This window comes from Ranitomeya variabilis, chromosome 4 (assembly GCF_051348905.1).
Source record: "Ranitomeya variabilis isolate aRanVar5 chromosome 4, aRanVar5.hap1, whole genome shotgun sequence".
NCBI lineage: Eukaryota > Metazoa > Chordata > Amphibia > Anura > Dendrobatidae > Ranitomeya > Ranitomeya variabilis.
Genome location: NC_135235.1, coordinates 457,917,931 through 457,930,697, shown reverse-complemented (window position 1 = coordinate 457,930,697; position 12,767 = coordinate 457,917,931). Strand labels below are relative to the sequence as shown.

The window sequence follows — 12,767 nt, the reverse complement described above, 5'->3', positions numbered from 1 at the left end:
TATAATCTTTTAACGCTTGTCTCTCCGGACCGGAGATGTTAAACATCCTTGCTTTAGGCAACTTGGCCCCTGGTTTAAACCTGATAGAACAGTCATAGGGACGATGTGGCGGCAACTCTGAACAACCCTTTTCAGAGAACACATCTACAAAATCCAGAAGTGACTCCGGAACGCTTGAAGTCACCGCAGCCACACATGTGGCCAGGCAATTCTCCTGGCAGAACTCGCTCCACTGAATTATGTCCTGAGTTTTCCAGTCAATTACCGGGTTGTGCATGGACAACCAAGGAAAACCCAAAACCACCTGAGCAGGAAGATTCCTGAGCACCTTACATGTAACCCGTTCGCAATGTAGAACCCCAATGTGGAGTTTCACCTCAGCCACAAATTCAGTAATCTCCCCCTGAGAGAGAGGAGCAGCATTGATGGTGAGCACGCGGATAGGATGAGACAGTTTTTCAATCCTAAAACCTGCTGTGCGCGCAAACTCCTCATCAATGAGATTTGTGGCTGAACCACTATCCACAAAAACAGTAATTGGCAGCTCACTGCCAGCGATAAAAACCTTAGCAGGGAGCATGCATTGAGAAACCACCATGGAGGATATACATAAGCTCAGATTGGTCTCCTCCACACCCTCTGAGCTTAGAAGTTTTCCGCCGTTGCGTTTTTCTTAGACAGCAGAGGACAGATGTTAATAAAATGACCAGATTTACCACAGTAAAAACAGGCTCCCTGCTTCCTGAGCTCAGGGGCTCGATGCTTCACATGTGACACCCCTGCGATTTGCATAGGCTCCGTGGGCTCACCTGCAGCAACCTCACGTGAACCTAAACCCTCTCCCATAGGTGGTGTCTCATGCTCCCCCTGACGCAAACGGCGATCAATGCGGACAACCAGACTCATAGCGGAATCTAGAGAAGCAGGAGTCTCGTACATCAGAAGGGCTTTTTTAACCCTTCCAGAAACCCCATGAATAAACTGACTCCGCAATGCTGGATCATTCCATTGTGTATCGATCGCCCAGCGACGAAATTCACAACAGTAATCCTCTGCATCTCGCTCCCCCTGGCGAATAGTGCGTATCTTAGATTCTGCTAGAGCCATTCTGTCAGGTTCATCGTAGATTTTTCCAAGAGAGGAAAAAAAACTCTCCACAGAGTCAAATGCAGCAGAATCAGATGGCAAAGAAAACGCCCATGCTTGGGGATCCCCGCTTAACCCTGCTGTTCTGTTCAGGTCATAGTGACCCGAACAGACTTTTTGCGGCCCTGTAGATTTTTTTCTGTAAGTCTATAAAACTTGAGACTCCTTGACTTTTCCTCATTTGGGGGGACCTACCTATGAGTATTTTTTTTTTTTTTGTTTACTTTTTGCTACACGCAAAAAGTTACACTTGTTGTGTTCGGGTCATAGTGACCCGACATCATTTTTTCCAGCTGTGAGGCCATATTTTCAGTGAAATAAAGGAGTTATAACCTCAGTTGGGTCTATTTATTGCATCTACTATTGTATATCAATTGATTTTTTTCCTAAATTATTTCAATGGGGTCGTACACGCGCTCTACCGGGGGTATGCATTGAGATCTGCGCACCATAAAAATGGCTTTATATTGATTATTTTTGGTGCGCAGTCTATTCTAAAATGTAGAGTGCATCCGGAGAGATCACTAGGTGTGCACTACACGTGTATATTATGCGCAGAACGGACTGCTGAGAACGCGCTGTCTAAGACGGTTTTTTTTTGTAAATCTGAGCTGTAAAGTATTGCAAATAATTTTTTTTTGCTAAGTAAGTCTGTCTTCCTGGCTTATCTGCTTGTTTTCAGAAGTTTTCAAAATGTTTGATTTGATTGTTTTGATTTTTTTTTTTTTACAAAAATATGTGTATTTTTCTATTTTCGTTTTGCTCATTGATCTGTTTTTTCAGAATAAAAACAAAAAAAAAAGATTTCTAGTTCGTTTTTTTTTTCTTTTACTACCAAACATGTTCACAAACAGTCTATTAAGCAAAAAGTATAAAAAAAATGGAGTTAGAGTGTCTAAAATCAAGGTTTAAGATAAGCCGGGTCATAGTGACCCGGAACACTACAAGTGTATAGTAAATGCGAACAAAACAGCAGGGTTAACAATGACAACACCAGGCCCACACGCTGAGCCTCATTACCCAAGGAGATCGGGTGCATACGGAAATATAGTTTGCAAGCTTCACGAAAAGAAACAAATTTACTGCGTTCCCCAGCAAATTTTTCAGGCAAAGGGAATTTAGACTCATCAACTCTTCCTGTCGCTCCAGCTTGCACATTAGATACTGCTAGTCCCTGTTGCTGAACTGCCCCCCTCAACTCAGTGACCTGTAGGGACAGCGCCTCCAATTGGCAGGTTATGGAAGTCATGGGATCCATGACAAAAGAAAAAAAAAAGAAACCCCTTTTTTTTTTTGTTGGGCCGATTATAATGTCACGGGGAGACTAGGTGAGCGAGAGCTAATAACCCGGGCCCCTACAATTTCCCTCAGACTAGGGAAATCCTGACTGACCCTCTACCTGGAGTTTACACTGATGGTGTGCATGTCCAGGCCTCAAACCTCACCCTGTCTCCTGTTTCAACCCTAGGCTGAAACCTCCGCACACCACCCAGTGAAGAGGTAATACACCAATACCCACAGTTAGCACAGACAAGGATAAAGGAAAATATACACCACGCTGCAGTCACTCAGGAATACACTATAAATGTGCAGGGCAAAATAAATACAAATATAGGAAGGAGTAAATAAGACTAAGGAAAATACACCACCAGCAACGAATCTCCAACAACCAGCTCTCCACTCCAGACCGAGATAACAACGCACAAGACAGAAGCTATAATTGGCGATGCCCAATGATCAGGAGAACTATTTAAAGGCAATGGGAATGGCCCAGCTTCCAATGCGAGGATTAGATAAATTAACCCCAGAACAGCTAGATAAAATCTAGCAGACGCCAATGAGCCAATAGTGGTCAAAAGCGGAATTACCGCTGTCTGTCGAACGACCTGGTCTGAACAGCGTCCGACATGACATTTTTACAGAACTGCTCTATTTATAGTTTCTTGCAAGTAATTTTGAAGACTGACACCGTGTCACTGTATATACAAATATTTAGGAACATTTTTATAGTGTTTTCCATTCTTTGCCAATATCAATAAATTTCAGGAAATATTATTTAACAAGTTTCTACTATGTGAGTGGAGTATTATTTTGACTTATTGGAGACACAACATGAATAGTGTATATCTTACCCAGTTATGCCCTGTATTGTGCCTAGGAGTCCTCCATTGCCAAGAATTCCAAGAAGTCCTCCACCTCCAAGCAATCCACCAAGCAAACCACCATTTCCTAGGATTCCACCATTAACATGAGGATCGGTGTAACCAGGAGGACCACCTCCACCACCCCCCCCAAGAATGCCTCCAAGTAGTCCACCACCACCAGAGCCTCCAAGAATACCACCAAGCAGGCCACCACCACCACCTCCACCAAGAATACCACCAAGAAGGCCTCCTCCACCACCCTCACCTCCTCCAAGTACACCACCTAATAAACCACCACCATTTCCACCTCCCAGGATACCACTTAAAAGGCCTCCACCTCCTCCACCACCTCCACCAAGAAGCCCACCAACCAAACCACCAACAAGGTCACCACCGCCACTACCCATAGCTGTGTTCAAATTGTTCTGCGGTTGTCTTCCTTTCATTTGGCCTGAGACAGCTGTGAATGAAAAACATGTATATGTCTTATACTCTGTTACATTATATGTTTTGCATCATCTTTACATTAGTTTATAAGTTAAAGGGGTTGTTTGCTTTAGAGCATCCCTTTTTCTTGAAAAAAAAAAGTATGTTTAATAATATAACCATAGAATGCCGAGCTGCGAAGACCGCTTTGAGACCATCTGCTTATTGCCATGGGTGGTGATGTTAAAATGAGCTGTTTATGTAAAGAACTGATGCCAGAGATAGTCTTCATGGTAACATTTTCACTATAGTGATGCAGGTCCTGAATAAAAGGCTTACTATTAGCATATTGACTAAAAGGTTGACAATGGAATTTTAAATGTGTCAATGTCGAACAGTTTAATGATTTTAAATTTGATTTAACCCCTTAACGACCAGGGGTATTTTAGGTTTTCTATGAAGCAGGGTAAATTATCCAACAAAAGTCCAAAATGAATAGCGAGTGGATACATAAAACTTAACCTTTATTAGGTATGTATAAAAAGGTACGTCAAAATAAAATCACATACAAACAGAAAAGGGGAGGGGTGGAACCCCTGTGAAAAAGTGAACCCTATACCAACACAGAAATGGGGGGAGGAGAAAAAGGAAGATAAAAATGCTGACAGTGCGAGGGTCACCAAACCTATCACCCTGTGAACTGAAAAGGGCTAGTAGCTTATATAATGACCAAAATATCCTAAAAGTAGGACATATATGTGTAACAAACCTGTGAATGTGCAAGGTACTAATATTCCTTATTGCCACAGCCACTTGCAGGGTATCTCCCTATTCATCAAGTGCCATAACGTGTAATTCCCTTAATAACAAGGTTAGTAGGTACCCATGTGTGGTATAGTCTAATCAACATGAGTATCCAGACAGTTCCCTCAGTGGAAAATTACCTATTCAGCATGTTATATAATCAAACACTGTCAGTACACTTAGCAGCATGTTAAAGGGGCATGTTATCCAATAAATACCTCAAGTATGAGTCCATATACAAATGAGATTATGCTTCCTCGTCCAAAAAACTATGAGCGTCCCTTATGGTCATTGTTATTGTGCGTTGACTATGAAATTTATATCAGGTTTCTACTCTGGCGCTGGCTTGTGCAGAACAGCGTCATGATTTATGCCCATTAATGTGGATAGATCTCACCCGATGTTGGAGAGACTCTGATTGTCATGACATCTCTCAAGGGAGGGTGAGGTGGAAACAAAGCCTCTGTTGAAACTGGCGTCTCCCAGACATTTTCACAGGAGTCCCCCAACCCTTTTTTGTTTGCATGTGATTCTATGTTGACATACCTTTTTATACATACCTAATAAAGGTTAAGTTTTATATATCCACTCGCTATTCCTATTTTAGGTTTTGCATTTTCATTTTTTGCTCCCCTTCTTCCTAGAGCCATAACTTTTGGATTTTTTGCTCACAAAGGCCTTCTGAGGACTTAGTTTTTGCAAGAGAAATTGTACTTTGGAACCACAGCATTGGTTTTGCTATGTCATGTAATAGAAAACGGGAAAAAAATTCCAAGTGCTGTGAAATTGCAAAAACAAAGCGCAATCCCACTCTAGTTTTTAGTTTGGCTTTTCTACTAGGTTCACTAAATGCTAAAACTGACCTGCAATTTTGATTCTCCAGGTCATTACGAGTTCATAGACACCAAACATGTCTAAGTTCCTTTTTATCTAAGTGGTGAAAAACATTCCAAAGTTTGTAAGAAAAAAAAGTTGCCATTTTCCGAGACCCTTAGCGTCTCCATTTTTCGGGTTCTGGGTACAGGTGAGGGCTTATTTTTGTGCACAGATCTGAAGTTTTTATTGATACAATTTTGGTGTGTATATGATCTTTTGATCGCGGCGACCAAAAAAAGTAATTCTGGAGTTTTGATTTTTTTCTCGCTACACCGTTTACCGATTGGATTAATTATTTTTTTACGTTGATAGATCGGGCAATTCTGAACTCGGTGATACCAAATATGTGTATATTTGATTTTTTATTGTTTTATTTTGAATGGGGCAAAAGGGTGGTGATTTTAACTTTTATATTTTTTTCTTTTTTTAATATTTTTAAAAACTTTTTTTATACTTTTTACTTGCTTCAATAGTCTCCATGGGAGACTAGAAGCTGCACTTGTCCGATCGCCTTTGCTACATAGAGCAGGGCTGCAGTCCTGCTCTATGTAGCAGATATGCTCACTTGCTATGAGCACCAACCACCAGGTGGCGCTCATAGCGATCGAGCAATGACAACCACTTGGGTCTCCTACTGACCCCATGTTGTCAGGCCAACCCATCGGCAACCCGCGGTCATGTGACACGGGCCCCAATGGGTAATGACACGCTTCCTGCGCGTGCATGTTAAATGTCGCTGTCAGTGTTTGACAGCGGCATTTAACATGTGGACAGCCACGGGCGAATCGCCATTCCACCCGTGGCTGTTCTGGGCACATGTCAGCTGATCAGAACAGCTGTCATGTGCCTGAAAAAGTGCGGGCTCATTGCTGGAGCCCACACTAAACAGGGGGAGGTGTCCAATGATGGACTGTGTCCGTCCTTAGACGTTAAGGGGTTAAAGAAAGCCTGTCATCACAATTTTGCATGTTACAGTAAAGGCATGGCCATAATGGCACCGTTATAAAGATTTGACATGCACATTTAGTGAAGAAATCTGGTTGTTCTTTAATCGACAGTTTGAAATTTGGGTGTAATAAACTTTTGCCACATAGGGGCGGGACTATGGGTAGGGTCTTCGGCTCTGCCCCAGCCCCTCTGCCTGCTGCTGGGGTCAGTATTTGCCTCCTTTTTTTAAAGTTCACACTGGCACTGTCTATATATTTAGTGCAAAAAGCCAGCAAAAGTGATGACTTAAGCAGTCAGAGTAAAAGTATAATAGAAAAACGTGCATCACTTCTGAGTATATCACCCATTCCTAGTTTTGGCTTACAAATAGTGAGGTAAAATACTGACCAAATACTGAGCGTGTGAATGTTGCCTTAATGTCTCAATTATATTAAAAGATACAATTACAAAAGGGGGATGCCAACAAAGATATTTATGAAAATTTGCAATTTCATTAACATCAACAATAATATAATATACACGATGGAGAGCAGAAGCCGACAATCTACCTGTTCTACCGCTCTAGGAATCAGGAAAGAATGAGCCAAAACATAGGGGTGAGCATCCCTTTAAAGGTCTGCATAAGCATAGGGATTTATATTTGTAAGGATATACTGTATTTTCCGTTTCTGTTCACCGTGGTATATATTGTATTATTGTTGATGTTAATAAAATTGCAAATTTTCTATGTTTATTGTGGCCTCTATTTTACACAGGCTATACAGTGAAGGAAATAAGTATTTGATCCCTTGCTGATTTTTTAATTTTGCGCACTGACAAAGATATGAACAGTCTAAAATTTAAGGGTAGGTTAATTTTAACATTGAGAGATAGAATATCAAAAATAAAATCCAGAAAATCACATTGTATAAATTATATAAATTTATTTGCATTTTGCAGTGAGAAATGAGTATTTGATCCCCTAACAACCATTAAGAGTTCTGACTCCTACAGACTCTCCTAATCAACTCATTACCTGCATTAAGGACAACTTTCTTACATAGTCCCCTTTATAAAAGACTCTTGTCCACAGACTCAATTAATCAGTCAGACTTTAACCTCTACAGCATGGGCAAGACCAAAGAGCTTTATAAGGATGTCAGGGACAAGATCATAGACCTGCACAGAGCTGGAATGGGCTACAAAACCATAAGTAAGATGCTGGGTGAGAAGGAGACAACTGTTGGTGAAATAGTAAGAAAATGGAAAAAATACAAAATGACTGTCAATCGACATCGATCTGGGGCACCATGCAAAATCTCACCTCCTGGGGTATCCTTGATCATGAGGAAGCTGAGAGATCAGCCTAAACCTACACGGGGGGACATGTTAATGATCTCAAGGCAGCTGGGACCACAGTCACCAAGAAAACCATTGGTAACACATTACGCCGTAAAGGTTTAAAATCCTGCAGTGCCCACAAGATCCCCCTGCTCAAGAAGGCACATGTGCAGGTCCATCTGAAGTTTGCCAATGAACACCTGGATGATTCTCTGAGTGATTGGGAGAAGGTGCTGTTGTCAGATGAGACAAAAATTGAGCTGTTTGGCATTAACTCAACTTGCCGTGTTTGGAGGAAGAGAAATGCTGCCTATGACCCAAAGAACACCGTTCCCACTTCAAGCATAGAGGTGGAAACATTATGTTTTGGCGGTGTTTATCTGCTAAGGGCACATGACTACTTCACCGCATCAATGGGAGAATAGATGGAGCCATGAACCGTAAAATCCTGAGTGACAACCTCCTTCCCTCCGCCAGGACATTAAAAATGGGTCGTGGCTGGGTCTTCCAGCAAGACAATGACCCAAAACATACAGCCAAGGCAACAAAGGAGTGGCTCAAAAAGAAGCACATTAAGGTCATGGAGTGGCCTAGCCAGTCTCCAGACCTTAATCCCATAGAAAACTTATATAGGGAGATGAAGCTCCAAGTGACCAAGCGACAGCTTATTTCTCACTGCAAAATGCAAATAAATGTATATAATTTATACAATGTGATTTTCTGGATTTTATTTTTGATATTCCATCTCTCAATGTTAAAATTAGCTTACACTTAAAATTATAGACTGTTCTTGTTTTTGTCATTGGGCAAACTTAGAAAATCAGCAATGGATCAAATACTTATTTCCCCCACTGTATGTTCCCTCTCTGGATGGGACCTTATGCTTTCTTATTCTTATGAGGATTTATTGGTTGTATAGGTATTTATGAGCCTTTAGCATTCTGACAAATGCTTCATAACCATATATTTGCTGATGGGTTCCCTTTAAAAAGTCAAATGATAATGCCATCAACTATCAGTTTATATTTTAACGTGGAATAGTTTTTTTATGCAGTGGATGGGGAGTTGAATATATCACTTATCTAGGACAACCCAAAGTTCACATGCACTTGTTCTGTATAACTGAAAATGTATTTTCGTATATCTAAAGATCCCGAACAATAGCTAAAGCATAAAATTATTCAATATTTTATAAAATGTAGATCTCACCATTATTTAATGCTTCTTTAGACACTCGCAGTACAGCACCATTGTTTCCTCTGGCAGCACTACTAAGACTATGAGCCTGGATAAGCAATATACATATGAAGCCGACGCGCCACAGTTTGAACATCTTTGGATCAATTTACCTGACAAAGTAGAAAATAATGTTAATGCCTGGAATGATATATCTATTTTCGGATATATTCACCTTACTTTTCTGAACATTTTGTTACGGAGTTAAAATTTTCACTATAAACTTAATACATTATCACAACATGCTAGTAAAATCCTCTGCGGGTTTCAAGTCATCTCATGAGGTCCCGGACAGTCGTTCTTTACTTCAGCTGCAGAGTCATGTACCATACAACCATGTGACCAGTGCATCAAGTCATAGGCACCGACTGTCCCCACCGGGATCGCGGGGCTGACTCTCAAAATCGGGACAGTCCCGCTGGATCCGGGATGGTTGGGAGGTATGGGCACCGTGTTGTTGCTGCTATGTACAGCAACCCAGGTGGCCTACTCATTATCTGAAAGCTGCCACAGTCTTCAGATAGAAGATACATTCTGGTAGGTCCTTCTCAGGTTAGTGTCCAGTACAGTATGGTATTTCTAGTGTCTTCATGTGGTCATGACTGTGTGTGAAGGAGGTTACCTGGTTATTTCAATGGCTAAACCAGCTCCTTTTTCTTTCTATACATAAGCAATGACAGAGAACAAAGCTGGCTCCTGCCAGGACTGAGGACCAGAGGTTATAGCTAAAGACTGGGCCGATTTTGAGACATGAAATATACTCAGTAGTAACAAACTTGTACTTTACAAATTGAAAGAGTTACTAACGGTAAGCTTTTTTAAATTTAATTATTGACCAGCCATTGAAAATGTCTACATATTTGTATTATACTCTATTAAAATATTTTTCTTCTTTTTCACCCAAATATTCTGTGCTTAAAGTGATGTTTTATCTGTCTTGTTCAAACATTTAAAGTAGCTGATTTGAACTGCAATTGCACCAAAAATCCATACTCCAGTCTGAGCTTCTCTGCTCTCCTCTCATGTTCAATCAGGGAGGGTATTTCTAAAGAGTCAATCAGGGAGGGTATTTCTAAAGAGTCTTTAGAATGGTGGAGGGGATCAGCAAAGATTATGCTGGATTATTGATTTTTTGGAACCACTGCAGTTCAAATCAGCTACTCGCCATGAACAAGACAGTTACCGTAAACAGCACTTTTAGCGTGGATTTGGGAAGGAACCAAAATAATGTAATGGAATATAACACATAGATTCATAACTTTGCAAAAACATCAATAATATAATAATAAAAAAGGATAGTTACTCTTTAAGCACATTTGATTATTTTATGGCACTAAACAACTGATTTAAAAAGGAAACATATAATTTTGTTATATTCCTGAACAATGTCGGTAAGTGAAACAGACATCCGATTTGTAGCTTTGTATGAGAAAACAGAGGTCTTACCTCCATGAAGATGAAACAAAGCAATTGGCACAATATCTTGTAACTATGTAGTTTAATAAAACAAAATGATAATGAATGAACATACACTTTAGGATGAATAATGTGTGCCCAATTCATTGTTATATTTTACTAAATTTTTAGTGTTGTGGGCCTTTTTTTGTTTGTACCATATTAATCTTTTCATTTGCACCATTTTTTAAAGCATCTTTTATATTTGTCTGTTTTTTTAAGTTTTCCACTGTGGGCAAAGTTTAGGGTTTCCAGATGTTTTTGATGATTCATAAAAATTTGTCACAAATGTATTCCAGTCGTTGCCTGAATTGATATGAAGTACGCAAGATATTTTTGTTCAATTTTTGCACCATTTTGCAAATGTGTGACTTTTTTGTGTTAAAAAGTAGCAAAAAAAGGTTAAAGACAAAAATAAAGTCAATTTTTATCTTTGCACAAAATTCATGAACCACATGCCATTTTGAAGGATTTGTCACAAACAACGTCAACAAATGCCTCAAGACAAAGAAAACTGACTAAAAATTAAAAAAAGCAAATGATGAATTGCATCTTATGTGCCAATGAGCGAGAATGATCAGTGTTGTTAATTTTAATTTTGGAGTAATATTTTTTTTTGTATGGGCTAGATTGTTATATAAGCGGTGTATAAGTGCCTAATAGAATTGCTGATGTGTACAGAGTTACCAACCATCCCAAACTATTATGGTTACCAATGGAAATAATAATAGATAGAGCCACTGCTCCTCCGAATTTGGTTCCTTTTTTGGGATAGGGACCACAGATCCCATAATATGTGTTGCAGTGGCTGAGGGGAACCTAAGGAGGACTATTAGTGTCTGCTTTAACAATATGTGTTCCTAATACATAAATATTTTTAAAAATTGACATTTTTCAAATAATTAACCTGTCCAAGGACACTAAGGCTGTATTCAAATGTTCAGAAGTAGGAGAACCATAGGAGTTTTTTTAATAAAAATATTACAAAAATCTTTATTAGCACATTAGAAAAATACAAATCGACGTGAATAAAAATTACAGATAGTGACACTCAGTACCATGTACCACCATTATTCCACATTATTAGCTATATACTCTTCAAGGGTAATAATAATAAACCCTGGCAATTTGGGTGCTATATCCGTGAAGACATGTCTTTTGTTAAAAATTGTACTAGTACCATAATCTATCCATGTATAATTTCACTGTGCAAGTCTATAATATCAAAAAAGACATGGTTCGCGGTTTAAGCCCCAAAGAAACATAACACAATCATTTGTAAAGCCATCATACCTTGTACTTAAACCAGGGTAATCTTACCACATACTGAGGCACACAACCAGGGCCGGACTGGGACTAAAATTCAGCCCTGGCATTTGAAGTCACACAGGCCCACTTGTCGCATGGTGACTGTATAATATCTTTGTACACTTGTAGGCTACAAGAAGTGAGGGGAGTGTAACACGACTATATAACATATAATTACAGCTGTATCCAGCATTACAGCTCAGTCCCCATAGAATGTAATACAGCACAGCCCCCATAGACTATAGTACAGCACAGCCCCCATAGACTATAATACAGCACAGCCCCATAGAATGTAATACAGCACAGCCCCCATAGAATGTAATACAGCACAGCCCCCATAGAATGCAATACAGCACAGCCCCCATAGAATGTAATGCAGCCAGCCCCATAGAATGTAATACAGCACAGCCCCCATAGAATGTAATACAGCACAGCCCCCATAGAATGTAATGCAGCACAGCCCCCATAGACTATAATACAGCACAGCCCCCATAGAATGTAATACAGCACAGCCCCCATAGAATGTAATACAGAACAGCCCCATAGAATGTAATGCAGCACAGTCCCCATAGAATGTAATGCAGCACAGCCCCCATAGAATGTAATGCAGCCAGCCCCATAGAATGTAATGCAGCCAGCCCCATAGAATGTAATGCAGCACAGCCCCCATAGAATGTAATGCAGCCAGCCCCATAGAATTAAATGCAGCACAGCCCCATAGAATGTAATACAGCACAGCCCCATAGAATATAATGCAGCACAGCCCCATAGAATATAATGCAGCACAGCCCCATACAATATAATGCAGCACAGCCACCATACAATGTAATGCAGCCAGCCCCATAGAATATAATGCAGCACAGGCCCATAGAATGGAATGCAGCAAGCCCCATAGAATATAATGCAGCACAGGCCCATGGAATGGAATGCAGCCAGCCCCATAGAATATAATGCAGCACAGGCCCATGGAATGGAATGCAGCCAGCCCCCATAGAATGTAATGCAGGCAGCCACCATACAATATAATGCAGCACAGCCCCCATAGAATGTAATGCAGGCAGGCAGCCCCCATAGAATGTAATGCAGGCAGGCAGCCCCCATAGA

General features: G+C 40.3%; 1 protein-coding gene across 1 annotated transcript in view; it reads right to left on the bottom strand.

Moving 5' to 3' along the window:
* Positions 1–12,767, bottom strand: part of LOC143769021 (BPI fold-containing family B member 4-like) — a 292,026-nt gene that overhangs the window by 119,110 nt on the left and 160,149 nt on the right. The window contains exons 4-5 of the mRNA XM_077257623.1: positions 8,874–9,013; positions 3,279–3,750 (exon numbers count right to left, since the gene is read on the bottom strand). Of these exons, the coding sequence (XP_077113738.1) occupies positions 3,279–3,750; positions 8,874–8,997 (596 nt within the window). The 5' untranslated portion in view covers positions 8,998–9,013. The remainder of the gene's footprint in view (positions 1–3,278; positions 3,751–8,873; positions 9,014–12,767) is intronic.